At 35.6% G+C, this 21,129-nt stretch overlaps 1 protein-coding gene across 2 annotated transcripts; it reads left to right on the forward strand.

Annotated features, from left to right (window-relative positions):
* The first annotated feature begins 876 nt into the window (after positions 1–876).
* On the forward strand, positions 877–18,367 carry TPP2 (tripeptidyl peptidase ii). 2 transcript variants are annotated; one of them, XM_087336992.1, is made up of 34 exons: positions 877–1,290; positions 2,850–2,928; positions 3,023–3,096; positions 3,311–3,420; positions 4,322–4,402; positions 4,755–4,841; positions 4,956–5,095; positions 5,446–5,596; positions 5,683–5,805; positions 5,915–5,998; positions 7,915–8,102; positions 8,260–8,434; positions 8,535–8,656; positions 9,604–9,683; positions 9,847–9,908; positions 11,481–11,635; positions 12,123–12,301; positions 12,379–12,491; positions 12,673–12,843; positions 12,946–13,074; positions 13,512–13,612; positions 13,698–13,815; positions 14,040–14,119; positions 14,189–14,261; positions 14,697–14,782; positions 15,164–15,215; positions 15,328–15,465; positions 15,584–15,652; positions 15,784–15,876; positions 15,952–16,047; positions 16,129–16,227; positions 16,325–16,420; positions 17,192–17,455; positions 17,951–18,367. In XM_087336992.1, exons 1-34 carry the CDS (start codon positions 894–896, stop codon positions 18,110–18,112), a joined length of 4,227 nt encoding a protein of 1,408 aa, XP_087193118.1. In that variant the 5' UTR covers positions 877–893; the 3' UTR covers positions 18,113–18,367. The 2 variants fall into 2 exon arrangements, with proteins under 2 accessions (XP_087193118.1, XP_087193121.1); XM_087336995.1 differs by having other exon boundaries at positions 9,850–9,908.
* The last annotated feature ends 2,762 nt before the right edge of the window (positions 18,368–21,129 follow it).

Genomic DNA, 21,129 nt, shown 5'->3' on the forward strand with positions numbered 1-21,129 from the left:
GGGGTATCTTGGACATCAAGTGAGCGAATACTCCTTCGAAAAATTGTTCCATTGTATAGCAAGTGATGGATTGATTTCAATGCAAAACAATGTTTATTAACAAATTATTGGCAATGGCATGAGGTAGTGAATACATGGAGCATACAAGAGTATTGTTGTTCTCGAATTTCATTACCTTGTTCATCTTTTATGACAAAAGGCTAAATATTATGAGACAAATATCTCTTGTGATAAACTAATTAGCTCATTCCTTGTAGGGTTCAACAGGTCAGGGATGAGCACATAATAGCCAATGATAGATAAAGAAAACGATATACAAAGCATAACGAGTGCATTTTGTCTCGAGGTGAATGTACATCTACTTTTCAAGAGAATGAATCAGTATGCACCAAAAATAACGGCAATAAGTTGATCTTATGTACTAGTGTCCTCGATGGATGTCATCCATATATACATACATATATGAGATGCTTTTGACGGGAAGCTACTATGGCATCTCTCTTAGAGAGGCCAAACTATAACCACAAAGGGTATACCAACAATACACATAAAAAAAGTCCACGATTTGGTTAGAAAGAGACATTCACTCCACTGATATACTTATTATATATACACACAAGGGCCAAAACAGTATCCACAGAGGGGCTACGAAGAGGGGGTCGGCAACACGAGCAAGAACAAAGCCGATAAACGTGTTCATGAGAGTGTCTCGCATCAAGGGTTTCAAACCTTATCGGTGTCGGTCGGATCAGATCGGATGGGTGTGGCTAGAAGTGGCCAGAGAAATAGGAAGAGATGTTGTTATATTGTCCCCCAACATTGTGCATTGTGTGTGTGTGTGTGTGTTTGGGGGAGGAGACCGAGCCATTATCACTCTTTAAGGCCATTTCTAAATGAATCCAACATTAACCTGGCCTTGCTTAAGGTCCCTCCATCACCATTACCACCAAACCTCCTCCACTTTCAACTTGAGCAAACACAGGTTCAGGTCTGTGCTTGGCAGAACAGGGGAAGCAAGTTCAAGAACAGGTGGAGGGAGAACAAGAACAGGGGAAGGAATAAGAGGAAACTTCTCGGTAGTAATGGGAGGTCCTTCTTCTTCTTCTGTCTCCAATGAAGGAGATCTCACCCTCGACAATAGCAACATCAATATAAGTGACAGTGATAATAGAAGCATTGGCGCGCATGCATTTCTTTCTGGAGTCATGCCAAAGAAAGAGATAGGAGTGGAGCGATTCCTAGCTGCCCATCCCGAGTATGATGGAAGAGGCATACTCATTGCTATTTTTGGTATGATCTATCTCTTTCTCTCTGTTTGTACGTGTCCATATGCATAGACGTGAATGTGTGGTATGGAAGTAATGTGATTTGATAGATCAATGCAAGCCTGTGCCGTCAAATGTGCTTCTTTATATATCAACAGAAAGCTATCTATTTGCAAATATGTACATGCATGAATGTATGGTATGGAAATAATGTGATTTGATAGATCAATGCAAATTGTGTGGAATCAAATGTGCTTCTATAGATATATCAACAGAGAGTTGTCTATTTGCATATATGTATATGCATGAATGTGACCATATGGGGCTTCAATAGATCACTATATTTGGATTGTGTACATCCCTGAATGTATAAGGCCCAGTGCTTCAAACGGATACCATATTTAAGATGATGGAAATTGCAAGGACCATGGACATATGGCGTACAAATAGAGGACAATGTTCCTATCCAAGAAGTGGGGGTATGCATATATTCCTGAATTGTGGAGGCACAGTTATTTGAAAGTTTACCATGTCTATGATAGAAATTGTACTGATCATGGTCATAACACGTACAAGTATGGGTTTGATGATGGGACAATGTTCCTATCCAAGCAATGGAGATGCTTGACTAAGTACAAGAGGTCCTGGGGTCAAGTCTCAGTAAAATTCCATGTGCCCTATAGTAAAATTCTCGTTATAATGAAACTGGTATTTATGGCAGATTACTACGATGGGTTTAGGTTTCAGGGATGAGCATAGCTTCCATGAAAAATATCAACTTTTTGTCATTGGTAAAATTGATTAATCATTTCCGGCCATTTCTAGTGTTGCGGGGTCATATTGCACATTTCCAGTCAGCAAAAAAATAAAATAATTTGATATTTTTTTGAATTCCCTTAGGTGGATGCTAGTGACAATTGTTAGGCAAAGTGCTGAATAAGAAGGATGTAAGACTCCAACCCTGTGTGTAAGATAGATTGTATCACTCAATACAGAGGCTATGATGTAGGATATTCCTATATTTCCTCCTTTTCTATTCCAAAAACCCAGGTGGCCAATATGTGGGTGATCTAGGTGGTGAGAATGGCAAGGTGTCAACTAGGTGGCCAACCTATGCGGTGCAAATGACACTAGCTAATAGGCTCATTATAGCTGGAGTACCTAGGTACATCTAGAACTGTGTTTCTTGCTCTGGACATGCTTAGTAGGTCTATGGTAAGGTGGCAAATCAACATCTACTTTTCCTGGTTTTCTTACAAGAAACTGCGTATCAGAGTGTGGGATTCAGGAATCATAGCTCAGCTTCATCATTATGGTATCTAAACTGTTAACCAACACAATGATAGGGCACTTGTTGGCAGAAACTGCAACTCACTTTGAAGCAAATGCCACTTCGGCCCAATATTTCTCTCCAAGAGCTGAGGCATATGTCGCTAGTTGCGTTGATTCCACTAAGGTGCCACTAGCAATGTAGTGTTGACATGAAGCTGAAATTTGTTTTGGAAAGTGCTTTCTTATTGCATTCCCCTTTTTCTTTGTTTATGAAATTCTTCTTATTCTTTTATTTATTTATTTCTATATCAGACTCTGGAGTAGATCCAGCTGCAGCTGGGCTACAAATAACATCGGATGGTAAACCAAAATTCGTAGATATTTTGGACTGGTATGTTCCTAGATTGCTATTAGTTCAAATCTGATCTATATATCATTTAAAATAGGGTTAATTATATGTATGTATATCTTCTGTTAATTTACAGCACAGGTAGTGGGGATGTTGATACTTCTACTGTAGTGAAAGCAGATGATGATGGATACATCAAAGGTGCCTCAGGTATTGAAAAAGTTATTGCACATGCTAGTCTCCTTCTTATTATTTTAATATGCTTCAAATTATTCTGTTTGTAGTTTGCTAAAACATAATACTCTTATTGTGAGCTTCAGCTATGATATTAGTAATCATAACTGCTTGTAGGTACATTATATAGGCATCATGGTATTTTTTGTTGGTGTTGATGCTCATTGTGAGAGATTTCATTGTATTGTAGGTGCTCGTTTACAATTAAATCCCACATGGAAAAATCCTACAGGGGAATGGCATATTGGATATAAGCTAGCTTATGAACTGTTCACTGAGACACTCGTGTCTCGTTTAAAGGTGACAATCTCATCTCTGCTATATTAATTCGTGTGGTTGTGCATGAGTAATGCAATCAAATTTGAGATGTATTTCAGTATTGATTGTTCTCGTTAGCTGCAAAATTTACAGTTACCTCTTTGGAGACTTAACACCTGCAAAATAATAGTTTTGCATCGTCAGTCGAATGTGCTATCGGAATAACTCAAAGGGCTCCTCCCTCCTATACTATAGGAAAATGCATCTCTATGTCTATGGATGGCACTTTGATAATGTTTTCTTTTTGCCCCAGCATGAAGGCTTCTTCTTATCAACTCAAAATGGAATCTTTTACCTAGTTGTATTTCCACAACCATAATTTCAAGACAGATTTAACAAAAAATGGAAAATCATGAACTGTGATGAAGACTTGTGAGACATTCTATGCAAGGTGTTTGGTACCCACAGCCCCAGATCTACACTATTGTCACCATTCAGTCAACATCCTCTGAATAGGAGATGATTGTAGAAGTTTGGGAATCCTAAATTACCTTTAGCATTTACCTTTAGCAACCGTTACAAATGAAAATGGAAAACTTCCTAACGTCCTTATGTTTGAAATGTAAAGGTATATATGTTTCTGAATCAAAGAGAAAAACTATTGTGACTTGTGTTTTCTAGATTTTGGTCTCAATGGACAATCTAAAGAAAGTTTTTAATGATGTAAAGCTTCATAAATCAAATTAAGCATGCATCTGAATGTGGTGAGAAACATTTTGGTTCATAGCTTGTTGAGCTTGATCTGCTAGGCCTGTAACTGGCTGTTTTTAATGGCATTGGTTTGTTCCAGATCTAATAAAATGTGTACAATCAGATTGTTAAGAAGGAAATTGGAAGAAAACTAAAATTTGTTAAATTTTTTATTTATATTTTCATTCCACAGCAAGAGCGAAAGAAGAAATGGGATGAGAAACATATGGACGCTGTTACAGAAGCACTGAGACGATTGTCAACATTTGACCAGGTAAACAGGCATAAAAGATTTGAAGTGTATAGTTTCTTACATTATTAATTTTGTAAACCAGATCAACCAATAAAAAGAACTTGTAGAGGACTGAAATGTCTAATTTTTAAATTGATTAAAAGATTCTTGATGCTGTAACCTCGTGGGTTGTTCTTTATGCTCGTGGCTTTTCTGGCATCCTTATATCATTATCTTATTTTGTGTTTAGCTGTTTGCTTAAGTCTTCTATTGCGCTTCATTGTTCTTCTGTATTGTGTCTTCCTGGAGGCATGATTCAAATTTCTTAAATACCTACATGCACATAATATGTTATATAACTTATAAATAGCTGTGTGCATAATTTGATTTGCAGCACAATCCAAAACCTACAGATAGCACTTTGAAGAAGGAACGCGAGGATTTGCAGAATCAGCTTGATCTCCTCCAGAAGTTATCAGAGGTATAAACCAAACTGTCATCTGCTATCTATAATTAAACACTAACTGTGATAATGTAGTGAGCCAGTTCTTGCTGTGAATTATGTAGATAATACATCTATTCTGATGCATTGCAGAATTATGATGACAAGGGGCCCATAATTGATGCAGTTGTTTGGAATGATGGTGATGCCTGGAGAGTAGCTCTTGATACACAAGAGATGGATGATTGTGGGCGTGGAAAGTTGGCTGATTTCATTCCTTTAACTAATTACAGGTAAGTATGTTATCTTCTTCTTATTAGAAGGTTTTTGGATTGGTATTTCATTTGCTTGGCTCACAACATTTCTCACATTTGCTCACGTTGAGAACATTTTATTTGTGTGTATGTGTATGCATGCATGCATGTGTGTGTGTGTATGTACGTATGTGTATATGTATGTGTATATGTATGTATGTATGCATGTTGGTATGCATCTCTTGATATATATTCAAGAATATAGCAAGGTGGTTTTCAAGTTTCAAGAATCAAGGTTGTTTTTTTATTTAGAACACTGGAAAATGATTAAATTCTTCAGTTCAACTGAGATATAGTCCACTGACAACGAGAACCTGATTTCTTTACAGGATTGAAAGGAAGTACGGGGTATTCAGCAATATTGATGCATGCTCATTTGTGACGAATATTTATGAGAATGGAAATATTCTGAGCATTGTCACTGATAGCTCTCCTCATGGAACACATGTAGCTGGGATTACAGCTGCTTATCATCCAGAGGTCTTTATTCTCATACATGGCAAATTCCACTGATTCTTTTGTTGTAATCGTTAATAGTTTATTTTCATTGGGAAACTGCAAAACAGGAACCTTTACTGTGTGGAGTTGCTCCGGGTGCCCAATTGATATCATGCAAAATAGGGGATTCACGATTAGGCTCCATGGAGACAGGGACTGGCCTGATCCGAGGCCTAATCTCTGTTGTTGAGGTGATGAACTTTTCTAACTTACCATCAAATCTTGGGAAGACATGCATTTGCATATAATGTTTGTTTCCACTTTTAACTTCCTGAGCATGTGTTTCACTGTGGAATACAGAATAAATGCCATTTAATCAACATGAGCTATGGAGAACCAACTTCTTCACCTGATTATGGGCGGTTTGTGGAGCTTGCAAATGAAGTAAGAATCATACATCCTGCAATTGTGGGACTGCTTTTTATGGGATGCTAAGTAGGAAGGGTACTGTAGTAGTGTGAAGTATACAAACCTAATCTATAAGATGTAGTACCTGTAGAACAATCAATGCAACATATACCAAATAGGGATATGAAGAATTAATGTGATGTTAATGTGTGTGAAAAGGTGTGCAAAGCTTAGTGTGAGCATGGTTATTTCCCCTGTTTCCCACTGTCAGAACTATGAGAACATATAAGAAAATGTGCCAATCTCCCTCTTTGCCATAAACATATGCATTCTGTGCATATAACCTTCCTGCTTTTACCTAGTTCTCTCCATTTAAAACCTGTCTCAACTTCTTTGATGCAGGATTCGTATCTCAAACCATCCATGACTAGCTGTCATCCAACTAACAATAACTGACATTATGCTTGAGAAGAGATTAAGAGTGCAGAACATTTGACACAGTAAACCAGTTGACCCCAAAACTTGGTGTCACCCTGTTTCTTTATCCTTCCAACCAAAATTAAAGGTTTAGAAAAAGAATAGGTGTCACCCTGTTTCTTTATCCTTCCAACCAAAATTAAAGGTTTAGAAAAAGAATAGTGTTTTGGCAAGCGAAAGATAAGTCTCAAGAAACAGGAAACCAAAGGAGAATCCCAACCGACATGTGCTGTTGAAAATTCTACTATGAAAATAATGCAGGTTTTTAGGAGATTTTCAGGAAGCCACCATATAGTCTTGTACATTTACAAATCAAGCAGCGAGCAGATCTTAAACTTGCTTCTCAAATTCCTTATTTCAATACCCTGATGTCTGAAATGTAAATATAGCAGATCAGCCCTAATCACGGATCAGCAAAATGCAGTCCAGAAACCCAAAATTCTGATGTAAAAACAGCAAATCAGCAAATCAGCAAAAACCATAATTTCTGCTAAAAAGGAATTTCACATCATAAACCCTATCTGAGTAGCCAATAGTGGTCTAAAATCCTAATTTGTTTGATCGAGAAGGAGAATCAGGAAGAGGTTAGCGCTCTCTTTGTGAGACATTTTCTTATTCAAGCCAAAACTCTTCCTTATAGCAGTTTTTCTAGCATGAGCTAGCCTCTATTTGATGATCTGTATCCATTTCAGAACTATTAATGCAAACAACTAATTACTCATCAGAGAAAAGCAGACCAGAAACTCAGACTTTTGATATTATAGCAGCAAATCAGAAACCAAAATATCAGCTGGAAAATAATCACAGAGCATAAAACCTAATTTCTGATTACCCAACAATGGAGAAAATTCCTAATTTTTATGATCTAGAAGGAGATCCATGGAAGAGGTTAGTACTCTTTGTGAGAAATTTTTCTCCTTCAACCCAATTCTCTTGCACAAATAGCAGTTTATCTAGCATGATCTAGCCGCTATACCAAGAATTTATACATTTCATCATTATTTGTGTTCATACCCTTATATTAATGTCCACATTGAAAATGATCATTAAATCCAGAGTTTAAACACATCATACCACTGTGACAGGCATCATCACTTCCGACATTTGCTCAAGTAAATATTCGGGTTGAACTCGGGCTTACATGACTGAAACTCAGAGTGGATGAACCCATGTAATTAATCTTTGGCAAAAAACAATAGTTGTATGACAGCATCATTCTCCCCACATACTTTCAGAGGGGTATCCTATAGACAAGTGTAAATAATTATGTTTGTTTTAGCAAAATGAAAAGAACTCCTGAAACCTCTTGCCCCATGGATACGATTGCCATCAGTTTATTATATCAATGGATGCAGATATGATTGAGACAGAGCTAAATCTAGCAATGCATGTAATTTCTGCAAAGAATTTTGGTTTAATTAGTTGATGATCCCAGTGGTAGTAATTGCATGAATGTTTTTGCCATTCTATTGCAGGTGGTTAACAAGCATGGTGTCATCTTTGTAAGCAGTGCTGGTAATGCAGGTCCTTCACTGAATACAGTAGGTGCACCCGGAGGAACCTCTTCAAGCATCATAGGCATTGGAGCATATGTGTCACCTAGTATGGCTATTTCAGCCCATTCAATAGTTGAGCCACCTCTTGAGGGCCTCCAATACACCTGGTAAATGATAAATCAAAGAGCAAGTTCATCAAGTTCATCTTTACGAAATTAATAGATATATTACATGTATACAACATGTTATTGCATCATCAACAACCTGGCGTTGTCTTATATGGTGATCACACGAGTATATCTTCTTAATCATAGCTAGTTTCAGGTCAAGCAGAGGCCCAACAGCAGATGGAGATATTGGGGTGTGCCTGAGTGCTCCTGGTGCAGCTATTGCACCCGTACCTCAATGGACCCTGCAACGCCGCATGCTGATGAATGGAACATCCATGTCTTCTCCATGTGCCTGTGGTGGCATCGCACTTATACTGAGTGCCCTAAAGGTGGATACTACCTTTGGGACCTATAACTAAGCATTGACATCTATGGAAAATGCTTATGCATGAAACATGTTTCATGGAAATCCTCATTTACCTTTTATAGGCTGAAGGGCAACCAATCAGTCCATGGGTAGTACGCAAGGCCTTGGAAAATACTGCTGCATCTATAGGGAATGCTCCTGAAGATGTCTTAACAACTGGTTTTGGTCTCCTACAGGTTGACAGGTGCCTATCCCTTTATTTATAAACTCTAATGGTTCATTCATAAGCAATCATGTATATCATGTTATTTGTATATATGCTAGTCCACAATGTGTACAAATAGACTGCAATACTGCTGGGATATAAAAGGCCCAAATAGACAGGAAACAGAAGCAGAAAACAGCAAACTACTACAAGTAGGAGAAAATTATATCATGGCTGGTTCTGCTGAAAAATGCTTTAGATTAAAAGCTATAAGATCTACTAGTGATTGTCAATGTACACCATGTAGAAAGAGTTGAATTGGATGTTGGAGGAATGATTGACTCTATGAGCATGCCAATGACACACACAGGCATGCATGCATGCGAAACATGCATAGACAGTTTAAGAATAGTTATGTTCAGTAACGGGTGAAATACATATGATATATGGATTTTTAGAGTGTAAGATTTAATATCCAGAAGAATTTAAATAGATAGGTAGGTCTGCACCTTGTTAATATGGTGGAGAGATGCTGAGACTTATAGATGTTGGCAGAGTACCAATCACCGTCTCTTGTCAGAATCTTACATGTATAGATGACGAGATTCTTTAGTCATATCTTATTTTATTTCTATTTACTTTCTTTCCTTAATTACGTTTATTTTTTTGTGCTTGTTCTCAAATACAAGATAACATTTTAAGATGAAATCTCTTGTTTAGTCTTATAAATCATTTTGGCCTCTTAAGAGAGTTTAATATATATTTCTTTCAGCCATTGGAATATGCATATGTGAGACAGCACCCTTGATCATGTATAAATTTTTTGTCTAAAGGAAACATTACCTGACTTGCTTTATCATATCCTGTTTTTCTCATCGTAAGATGTTATTTATTATTCAGTTCATAGGCAATTTTGGCCACATAAAAGATGCTAATATGTATATATATATGTACATTTCACTGTCTTCTTCGTTTATATGTATCAGGGCCTATGAATATCTACAGAAGTACAAGGGGAGGCCTCCTGTTTGGTATCAAGTTCAGGTTTCTCGAAATGGGAATTCAGGTAACCTTTCGTAAGCTGGAGAGCCAACTCAAATAAGTTATCGTTTTCGAATCATTAAGCCTTTTCTGACTTAGGTTTCCTTTTTGTGTTATGTTTTTATGTCTTATCCTTCTGGTTTTGTTGCACCTATAATTCCTCTAATAATCCATCCAACTTTATACAGCAGATAAATCGGTACGAGGAATTTATCTTCGAGAACCTTCTGAATGCAGTCAATCTAGTGAGGTGAGAGTTTTTCCACTGCTTATTTGAGTAGAGATGCAATATACTTGCTGGAAAAGTTAAGAACGTTTTCATGTTTCCCACAATGATGTGCTGCTGTTAAATAATAGGCATGATTTAGAGCTAAAGGATGTGGCTATTCATCTATCATAAAATGTGATGCACAAGAGCTTTACATATCATACAAGAATAATCTAGCATGTTGCAACCTATCAACCTTTGTTTAGTAAGACTGAGAGAGTTATACCTCATGTCACATTAATCTTATCTACATTTTCTAATACCTTTGTTGCGTATACAAAGTATTTATGAGTACAACTGTTGTACAAGTTGGTTGGTGTAGTTGTTACATGCTTGGATGTGAAGAGTCCAAATCCTTTTTTCTTGGGTTTGTTTCTTCAACGCTTTCTCCAACATATTAGCATCTTTCTATGAAACAGATAATGCATTTATCAGGACTTGTTAACAAATTAATACTTCATTGATGGTAGAAATATGCATCATGTGGAGATGCTAAAAATTGTAACTATTATGTACAAGTTGGATTTTGCAAGTATGAGAAATACACACCAAAGTTCTGGAAACATTGCTCAATTTACACAAAATGTCCAATGCCTGATGAATAACATACATAGAGAAGACAAGGTCATAGTCGAACTGCAAACTGAAATGTGTCAATGTAAGGAGCTTCATTTACAACCATGGTCATCATCATATTTATCGAAGACAATTTGAGTGAAAGTGACGGCTGGCTAGTACCTCTGTGTGGTGCTTAAAAAAATACTTACTAATCTCACAAATTATTTGTAGTTGCACTATTGTTCCCTATCACAGATGTGACGATGGCGATTTTTGTTTTGAAACGCATTTGCTTCGTAGAAAGTAAATTGTTGTTTACCTTAGTTTTAAAATACCAATAAGAAACAAGGTAAACATAAATACTTTCCAAAAATCAGAATCACAATTAATTTGCATGAAATGGCTAGAAATGCAAACCAAAAAATGATAAAAAAGACTGATACATAGAAACACGCTTCCAGGAAACAACTTATGATTTTCTTCAGATTCATGAAGGAAATATGCTTTCTTCCACTGCTTTTGAGCTTGATATGCATAATGAAGTTTGTTTCATTTTTGGTTTATCGTCATATTCGAATTTACCTATTTCAGGGTTTTCTATTTAGTTGGTTTCCTCTCCTTTTCAATAATCAGAAGAGATTATTATCTCTGTCATGCGATAATAATATTATAACTTCCTATTTCTGTTAGTTACATTGATATCTAGCATAAAATTATGATGCCTGATACTAGCCAGGATTTCTCAATTCATTTTTAAAAATTTGTGTCTCTCTCATAGATTGCGAGCATACCTTATTGCTCACTCTAGAGTTGGATACCTCTCCTAGTTTGCAATTTGCAAAAATCTCTTTATTATGTCTGTGTACTCTTGTCTAATAGCTCACGAGGCCATGGTTTATTGACAGTAATATATAGTTTCATTCGTTTCATAAGTTGATGCATGGCATGTTGTTTCTTGGTGTTTACTGAGTAATGTTATGTATGTTGGTGAAATAGTGGTTGGTGCAAGTCAAGCCAAAGTTTCATGAAGATACAGACAAGATAAATATTATCATCCCTTTTGAGGAGAAGATACAGCTTGAAAGTCGCGATCCAAGTTGGTTAAAATGCCCTGAATATGTTTTGCTGACACACAATGGGCGCTCTTTCAAGTATATATTCTCTTCACTCTTGAACTTACTGGAATTTGAGATTTATTTATTCATTATTATTTGATGGGGACTCTCAATCCAAAGGAATCTGTATTATAAGGTCATTATGACCTGTACATAATAGTTTTCTATTGAGTGTAAGGAGAACTACAAATCATTGTTGACATGGGAATACATCTAATGAAGGATTGTGGTATAGGGGAAGAATAGAATCATTGTGACAGTAACAGGATAACAGATAAGCAGCTGCAAATTAATTAATTAAACTTAAAAGGGAAATAGTAGTAAGATGCTAGATGTTAGCCATGAAGGTTCGTAGCAATTTAGCCCACAAGATTTTTTGGTTGATATGTTGATCAGAGATAGAAATCTGTTGGTAGTAGCATAACTTCACATGTCCATACTGAATTCTCTGAAAGTTTGTCTTTTGCTTGCTGGAAAGAAGTTTCCTATCTTTTTCCTTGAACTAATTCATTTGTGAATAAAGTGTACTTGTAGATCCTACACAGTTGACTCCTGGTCTCCATTACTCGGAAGTATATGGAATTGATTGTGATGCCCCTTGGAGAGGACCAGTATTTCGAATCCCTATCACCGTCCTTAAGCCATTTGAACTAACAAACAAACCTCCAATTATTAAATTTTCTGGGTTAACCTTCATTCCTGGTAAATCTCTATACCTGCTTTCTTGTCCTGGAGAGCATTTTATAGAATAATGAGATTTTGAGGACTCTACAAAACAGGGCATATCGAACGGAGATTTATCGTGGTGCCTGCTGGGGCGACCTGGGCAGAAGCTGCAATGAAAGTCTCTGGCTTCGATACTCCACGCCGATTTTATCTTAATGTAGTTCAGGTATGAAATAAGCCTTGCTTGCTTTCAAAAAATCTGAGCTTCACATGGTCCAGCATAATGCTAATAAAATCTGATTCCATTTGCTGGATCCATGGAAGAAGTTAATTCTAAGTTTATTTTTTGAGACACAGGTAGCTTTTTTGTTCCATACTCACCCCCCTGCCTCTTTGTTTTTTTATAGCTTTTTCCACAAAAGCGACCTGGTGTATTAGATAGGATATTCCTCCTTTCTGGGCCATCTGTTAAGAACCTGAATTTTGAAGTTCAGGGAGGAGTGACAATGGAACTTACCATTGCCCAATTCTGGTCTAGTGGACATGGAAGTCAAACTCCTGCCATTGCTGATGTAGAGGTTTGTAGAAATTGCCATATTTAGTATGGTGACGTGAGAAATTTCCATTTGAATGTGTTTGCAAATGCCTAATTTGTTTCTGGTTTTATCTACATCAACCAGATTATGTTTCATGGACTTGTGCCAAGCAAAACTGAAATATGTTTAAATGGTAGTGATATAGTTACAAGAGTTGACATCAGTTCTCTTCTAGGTGTTGAAATTCTGTCTCCAAAAGCCACATTGCACAAGGTAAAAAACATTTATGCTCATTTTTTTTCTCTTAAGAAGATTTGATGAGTTAAAGCATAATGTCTGTGATATTATTTATATATTTTATAAAAGCCACATTGATTTTGTATGAAAGAATGTTTTTCTCTGAAATCAATATATACACTATTTCATGAAATGATGGCTTCTAGCATAAGGTTGCTCAACTCCTTTGTAGTATAATAATGGGATATACATGCATTTATGTTAAATTATAGTTAACTTTATTACGAAATATCCTTCCAATTCACAATAAATTGTCAATGAATCAGTTCCACAGGAATATATCTCATTTACTTTACAAATGTGGGGAAATCAAGTAATTATCTAATAAATGTCTGTAGGATTATCTTGTAATTATTTGCATGTGCAGACAGACATTGATTTTTTATGGAACTGTTAATTGATTTTGCTTTCAGGTCAGGATTCCTTACAGACCCATTGAGAGTAAGCTTCAACCTTTGCCATCAGACCGAGATAAGCTGCCCAATGGACACCAAATCTTGTCGTTAATATTGACGTAGGAAGTGTGGATTCTATTTTGTTATTACTTGAATGAGATTCACAAACTGACAGAATGCATTTATATGATTAACTGCATACAGGTATAAATTCAATCTCTCAGAGGCTTGTAAAGTCACTCCAAGGTTCCCCATTCTCAATAGACGGATTTATGATAATGAGTTTGAGTGCCAATTTTATATGATATCAGATGTTAATAAGGTTATAAAGTCTTTATTGTGTCAATACTTTTATAAAATTGTCCATAACAATATCTTTTAGTTTATTTAGAAAACAAGCACTAAGATTTAAACCTATCAAATTCAAGCCCTTATTCAAATGGGTTGTTAATGTAGAATAGGAAATAACATTTTACTCTCAACCTAGATTGTCTTTGGAATAAATTGAACGAGGTATACTTAAAGATTTTTCATATGAATTTACAGAGGGTTCATTCGATGGGTGATGTATATCCCAAAGGAATCAAGCTTCCTAAAGGAGATTACACTTTGCGTTTGCATTTGAGGTTGGTGTCATTTAACTTAATTATTAATTATGGCTCTAGAACTGAGGTATTAATATATCTGAAATACAGGCACGACAATATGACATATCTGGAGAAATTAAAAAAGAGTGTGATTTTCATTGATAAAAGCTTAGAGGAGAAGGTAAGCAACTTTCTGCTATTTTTATCTTGAAGAAAAACATTCAAAATGCTTCGGCTGTATTTGGTCACTTTCATTGTGATTCTAGGCAATGGAATGCCCACGAAGAAAGAGTAGACAGATGCAAATCATGAATTTCCAATTGCGAGTTATGAGCCAAGTTTGAACCAAGAAGGATGATCTTTACAATATTGATAAAATTTACACTCCCTATCAAGGAGAAGTTGCAATTGAAAGCTAAAGTGGAGATTGGTCATTTTCCAGGGAATCTATTACTAGGTCTATTGACGACGTTAGCTTGGCAGAATTTTAATTCTAAAGATGGATTTGATATATGATTTTGCGAAATTCAACTAATATAGCACAGATCTAAATTTTATTATTTTTCAAGACATCCACTGCTCATCACAACTAATGCGTGAAGATGTTTTTCTTCAGAACTGGATTCAGTTGCCTTTATTTTCACGTATTGATGGGGGAATAACAGGTGGTTTTAACTTCAAATCAACAACTTTAATGTGTGGGTATGTTTGTTTGGTTTTGTTCTTGTAGTTCTCTAGCTACATGTAATGGTAATGTCTTGTTTTATTTTCCATTACTCATGGTTTACGATCATATATAGTGAAGATAACCTTCTTGTGGCCATTGTTACCTCATTCCTCAGGTGGATAATTATGTGATATTCATATGATTTGCTGAAAGTAGCTTGCATCTATATACGTAGTTAAAGTGTACAACTTACATGAGACCATTATGGAATAAATACAAATATAAATATGAAGCATGTGAGAAATTGTGATTCTCACAATGAAACAATATTTATAAATTATGTTAAAGAAGTTATTTACCTTCGTTTATATGTGGTTAGATGCAGCAATTTTAAGTTGTTTGTACTTATTGAACAGTGAAACTCAAGTGCTCCATATTGCATCTCCGCCAGAGGATAAACTACCAAAGGTATTCCAAATTAGCATGACTCCCTAATATGGATTTTATTAAATTGCATAAAACTATTATTATATTTAACATCACGCCTTAAATATATTATATATGTATGTATATTTTACAGGATGTGCCTCTGGGCAGTGTGCTTATTGGGAAGATAATATATGGAAAAATTTCATCAGGCAATGGCAAGGGGACAAAGAACAATGAAGGTTGTCCAGCTTCTTATCAAATTGTGTGTGTAGTTCCACCACCAGTGAAGGTAATATTTATTCCTTGTTACTTATGTATAGTTCAATGTGGTTTTTTAGTCCCTTAGACTAAGTTAGTTGAAATTCAAGTTGTAAGAAGGATGCTTAATGCAAAAGTGGAAACTACAGAATGAAGACAAACCAAAAGAGAAAGATGCATCAGTAAAGAAATCTTGCGAGAAAATCTGTAATGAACAGGTGAGCTGTAGATGAGATGATTGTTGCATCTACTTGTATTGTTTCTGAACAATGCATTAGATAGCCCTTCACTTATATCTAAAATTGTTTATAGCAATGATCTCATATGCCCACATGATTTTCATGCTTAGATTAGAGATGCAAAACTAAAAGTCCTATCAAGTCTTCCACGAGGGACACTAGAGGAGCGGAAAGTATGGAATGAATTAGCATCAACTCTCAAGGTATTCCTTGGTTATGTTATACTGCATCTGCTGGATATTCAAGAAGAAAACTCTAGTTTGCTTCTGGGTTTACAGGTAGAATATCCTAATGAGTTAAAGTTACTCCATGAGATATTGTCAAAAGTATCAGCAACTCAGAAGAAAGAAGATGGAAAGAATGGCATCAATGAGGTATTTGCCAGGAAAAAATTCTGGTTCTTGTATACACACGTTCTTCAAGATTGATGACCCTTTCGTCATACTCCAATGTAGGTGATTCAGGCTGCAGATGACATCATCAATGTTGTAGACAAAGAAGCGTTAGCAAAGTTTTATGGGGTGAATTCTGCATCCGATGAACCAGAGGCCATGGTTAGATTTGCGTTGTGCTGTATTTTGGAAGTAATTCATTTTACGTGTTAACTTTTTGCTTTTTTTCAACTCACATTTCACTCTGCTGACTTTTCAGCAACTACAGCAAGAGATGGAAAAACAACGTGATGCATTGGTTGATGCTCTTTACAAAAAAGGCTTAGCGATAGCTGAACTAGAGGATGAATCGTTGGTAACTTCTTGAGCTAAACATTTTTCAATATTTTGGACCAGTGTTTAGGGTTTTAACTGTTAATTTGCATTGTGGAAGGTTTTTGACCCTTTTGAAAGGCGTAGCTCTCCATAAAGTCATCTCATGTGGCTTAGGGACTGTTTTGAAACATGTTTGTGTGTGATATAAACTCATGGCTAGGCATGTATAGTGTGAGTAAATAGATGATGGATTAGTCATAATTAGATATAGGATGGTTCCTTTTTAAGAGTCATTGATGTCATTGGGTCATCCGCTGGTTCATCCTGAGTCCCTGTTCAAGAACCTTACGACAATAGAACCATAGTGCTACCAAAGACCATCAAGGTGGTAGATGGCATTAAGATGCAGTATAGTATTATGCGGGTACATCAAAACAGCAGCAGAGCCAAGGGAATATCTTGAAAAGCATCTGGGCTATTCCTTCCTATTGAGCACTCCTTTTTCTTGAAGAATGGAAAGAGAGGTTGTCCCCCCATTCATTCTTGAAGAAGTGGAAGCCTTGGGGCACCAGGCAATTTCATGCGATAATGCAACTTACATGGGAGTTGCTAGATACAGATACTCATTATTACTACATTTATATGGGTGTTCAAAGTTCATCTTAAGAGATGGTTTACAAGCTTTTGGGAAAACTCCTTTTTTATGTTTGAATTTTTATCCACGAATGTTTTAAATAGCAATTCTATCGTACATCACACATGAATGCCTTGACAAACCATCACGCATGTTTAAAAATAATAATAATTTCAGGTTGATATAGAGCTTGTAGAAGAAGGCGACAACAAGACGGAAGAGGTCAATGAGAGTGTAGATCCACCTGATGCTAAAGCTGGTGAATCCGTTTCCAAAGAAGAAAAGGTTCCATCAAATGAAACAAGTGATAATGGCCAAACTGGGAAGTTTGACGATACATACAATGAGCTTCGGAAATGGGTGGACATAACATCGACAAAATACAGCTTGTTGAACGTAATATACGAGAAGAGATCCGGGCGTATAGGCACTGCTATTAAGGTCAGAAACTACTTGGAAAACATGGAACACCATATCAAATAATTGGGGGAAACAGTAAAATAGATCCTTCTAATGTTACCAGAATAGCCTTACGTTCTGAAAAATAACCAGAATACCCCTCTGTACTACAAAGTTTATTACCATTGGAGGGGTATTCTGATAGGTGCATTAAAATAGTTCAATAACAACATATTATTGGAAAGATATCAAAATTAGTGAATGCTTCAACTATCATGTCTATGATTAAATACTCAAGATATATGCTCAAACCAAGGTCAACAATTCCGTTCCATGCCCGTGCCCAAATTAGTGGTATCCTCCCAATTGATCTAGTAAGATTGATTTTAAATATATGTATCAGCAAATTTATTTCCAGTTAAGGAAATTCTGAAAATCATTATGCATCAATGACATTAATGCTTATGTGGGGACAATCTAATCTAGTAATAGTATTTGAAACCAATTCAGATTGATGAAAGTTCTTTTGCTTAATAGGTCTTGAATGAGTTGATACAAGATGAGGCAAAGCCACCACCTAAGAAGAGTCTCTATGAATTACAAATAAAACTGATCGAGCTGAAAGGTTGGCTGCATTGGGCTGCATATGCGAGGAAATGGATGGGGGTTAGATATCCAGAAAAGCTACCACCCTTCTAAAAAACTATGTCAGTAGTCAATCTCTCTCTATATATCTATACATTGATTGAGATTGATTTTTTGTACAAGTGGAAGATGCATTAAGAGTTTTCTTGATATTCATATATACAGCAAATGCTTGAAGGAAACTCTCAAATTGAACATTTTGTGAGAACCTATTTACATGAATTATGTTATTTTCTCACAATGCATCAAAAATTGATTTATAATAAAATTCCAGAAGTTGTTAAACCAAAGTAACTATTTTTTATGTTTTGTTTGTGTAAGAGAGGGGGCAAGAGTTTTTATGCTTTTGTGAAGCAGAGAAAATTGTGTAATCCATGCCCATGCCCTTCCCTTGGTCAACACCCACCTCAGGCATTATACACTACTTGCATCATTGCATAGTTATCTCCATTTTTCTCAATTATATTTTTGGATTTAAGCCAAAGTTTGATCAATTCATCTGGCATTTTTTTGGAAAAGAAAATAAAAATAAAAATAAAAATTCATCTGGCATATTTTCAGAGATTACAGAAAAGTTTGTGTTTTATAGATTTCTCAAAATTCGTTAAAGCCAGTTTTGTTTTGAATATATATATACATATTTAAGTATTTATTGTGCTATTTGATCATTGGTAGTTTCATCTGCATCATAAATTATTCAGGTTGAAATAAATTTACCTTATATTTATGCATTTGTAGACAGATATGAGCCAGTTATAAATGGAATGTACAAAACACATATTAGACAGATATGGTCCCAACATATCATGTAGAACATCCAAAGTTGGATTTTGGTGAAGCTTCACAGACTTTGTACCTTGTGCGTCATTGCAATGTCTTTACACATGGAGATGTTAGAGACATACACTAAATGCTAAAGGACTACATAAAATATTACTTAAATCACTAAATATAATAATTGTCTGAGCTCAGTAAGGAAAATAGGTAAGAGGTGAAACCAAATTATCATGACATATGGAACCAGAATGGAAAAGCAGTACATGACATTGCTCTTTCACGAGAAGCATGCATATGTGTTTATTTGTGATGTGTTCATCCCCATGGTTCATGATTGTGAGCCTTTATAATGTGTGCATTTTACACGAGCTTAGTCTCTTGGTTAGAAAAGAAAATTGCAGATACCACAACATTTAACAATTTTAAAGGAATTAACAGTTGTGAGATTGTGAACCATATCATATGTTTTCCTAGGTCAATTGATTACAAAAGCCTTGAGCATAAACATTCATGACCAAACCATAGATTTCACTTCCACATGTTGTTGAGGTATACTAGTTTGGCATGTTATATTTATGTACTAGTTTTCCTAGGTCAATTGATTACGAAAGCCTTGAGCATAAACATGTACTCATGACCAAACCATAGATTTCACTTACACATTTTGTTGAGGTAGACTAGTTTGGCATATTAAGTTACTATACTCTTTTATTCTATGGGCATAACCTTAATTATGGTATTGTTGCGTCTCTCCATGTTGATTATCCCTTGCATGTATGTGGAACACTAGTAGCATTTTTGTGTCAAATATGTGACATTGGATGTTGGTTAATATGCATAGAATGCATAGTTTTTTTATAATAATGAAGTCAAAATGCACAATGTTTTATGCACCAATCACGTCATAGTTTTTCAATGATGTTTACCTCAATTTCCATAGGTAAATTCAGTAGTTTGGACAATATGCCTCCAAGGATAACTTTGTCTCTCACAAGTACATAGAAATCACATTCTCATGCATCACGTCTTTCCTTGGTGAAATAATGTAATTGGAAAGGTCTATATGTCCTTTCAGCAAAAGAAGAATTTTCAATCTAGTGCAAGAACAAAGAGATTTTAGATCATTTCATTAATGTAATTGTAAATAGATTTTTTGATATAGTTGGTGCTCTTAGAAACAACTAAATGTGCGATGTTTAAGGTTTACTGATTAGGAAAATTGGCTTACATATCTATTTGCCTAAGTTGACAATGGGGATACAAAGAGATCTGCATAGTTGTCTGTGCAGATATGACAATAATCTCAAAAGATTGGACAAGTTTGGGCCATTATTACCACATCCTTCATGTCTCATATATGAACTTACAAGTTACATGCAATCATTTCTCATTGTTTAATGTGTGCATATTCTTAGTTCTAGATATGCATTGTTAATAGTTATGTACAAGATGGTGATATCTTGAAGTCAACACAATGCATACATGTTTACTACTACTTGCATTATATCAAGAGACACTAGTATGTGTCTTATTCTATAATACCCCCTCCCATGTAAGAAAAAGTCAAAAAACCTTATATTTATCAAATTTTGGCCAATGCCACATACACTAGGTGTGAGGACTCAGGAGGTCTCCTTTAGGTTTTCAAACAATGTCCTTGTATTTGACAAGACAAGAGCCTAAAGTAGTTTCTGATGTCAAATAATACTTCAAATACAAAGCTCTATTATTTGAAATTTACTACCTAGACATAAAAAGGCTCGTATTTGTGATAACAAGGGAGACCATTCAAGTAGAAAGAATCCATTTTCCATAAAGAGTATTCACCGTTTGAAAATATAGGCTTGTAAAATCCATCTTATAAAAATTGATGCAATGGTAATTCTTTTCATAATTGACATTAAAGTTTTGGGTTCAAATCTCAATTCTTGCGGTTGATGCTACCATTATTTTGGTAATTGTTCATAATTTTACGTCAAGATCATGTGTACAATTACTTTCGTCCTAATCAAATTGGCTTTATAACAATGGATGTTGGCATTTTTTCATGAGCGTTGAAAGTAAAAACGATAGCGTTCTATTTAAAAGGCAAAGCTAAGAAAACTATTACTATGGCACAATTTATTGTTTATCTACTATAAATATGCCATGTACAAGTGTAATTTAATATGGCAATGCTGTTAAGCCTTGTTTGTATTTTCATTCGGTGTAAAAACTTTGCATAAGTTTACTTTGAGGTGGCGCATACTATTACGTTTTAACAAATGGTTTTATGCCATGGATGGGCATTGCCA

This window comes from Azolla caroliniana, unplaced genomic scaffold (genome assembly GCF_043228905.1).
Source record: "Azolla caroliniana isolate FFs.n. ecotype wild unplaced genomic scaffold, voAzoCaro1.0.p SCAF_1, whole genome shotgun sequence".
Taxonomy (NCBI): Eukaryota; Viridiplantae; Streptophyta; class Polypodiopsida; order Salviniales; family Salviniaceae; genus Azolla; species Azolla caroliniana.

What these genes read in the sequence shown, in the direction of transcription:
- TPP2 (XM_087336992.1), top strand. Translation starts at nt 894, where the DNA reads ATGAATCCAACATTAACCTGGCCTTGCTTAAGGTCCCTCCATCACCAT. An exon ending in CAAAAGCCACATTGCACAAG is followed by an intron (nt 13,075 to 13,511) that starts GTAAAAAACATT and finishes TTTTGCTTTCAG; the next exon opens with GTCAGGATTCCTTACAGACC. An exon ending in CAGAGGATAAACTACCAAAG is followed by an intron (nt 15,216 to 15,327) that starts GTATTCCAAATT and finishes TATATTTTACAG; the next exon opens with GATGTGCCTCTGGGCAGTGT.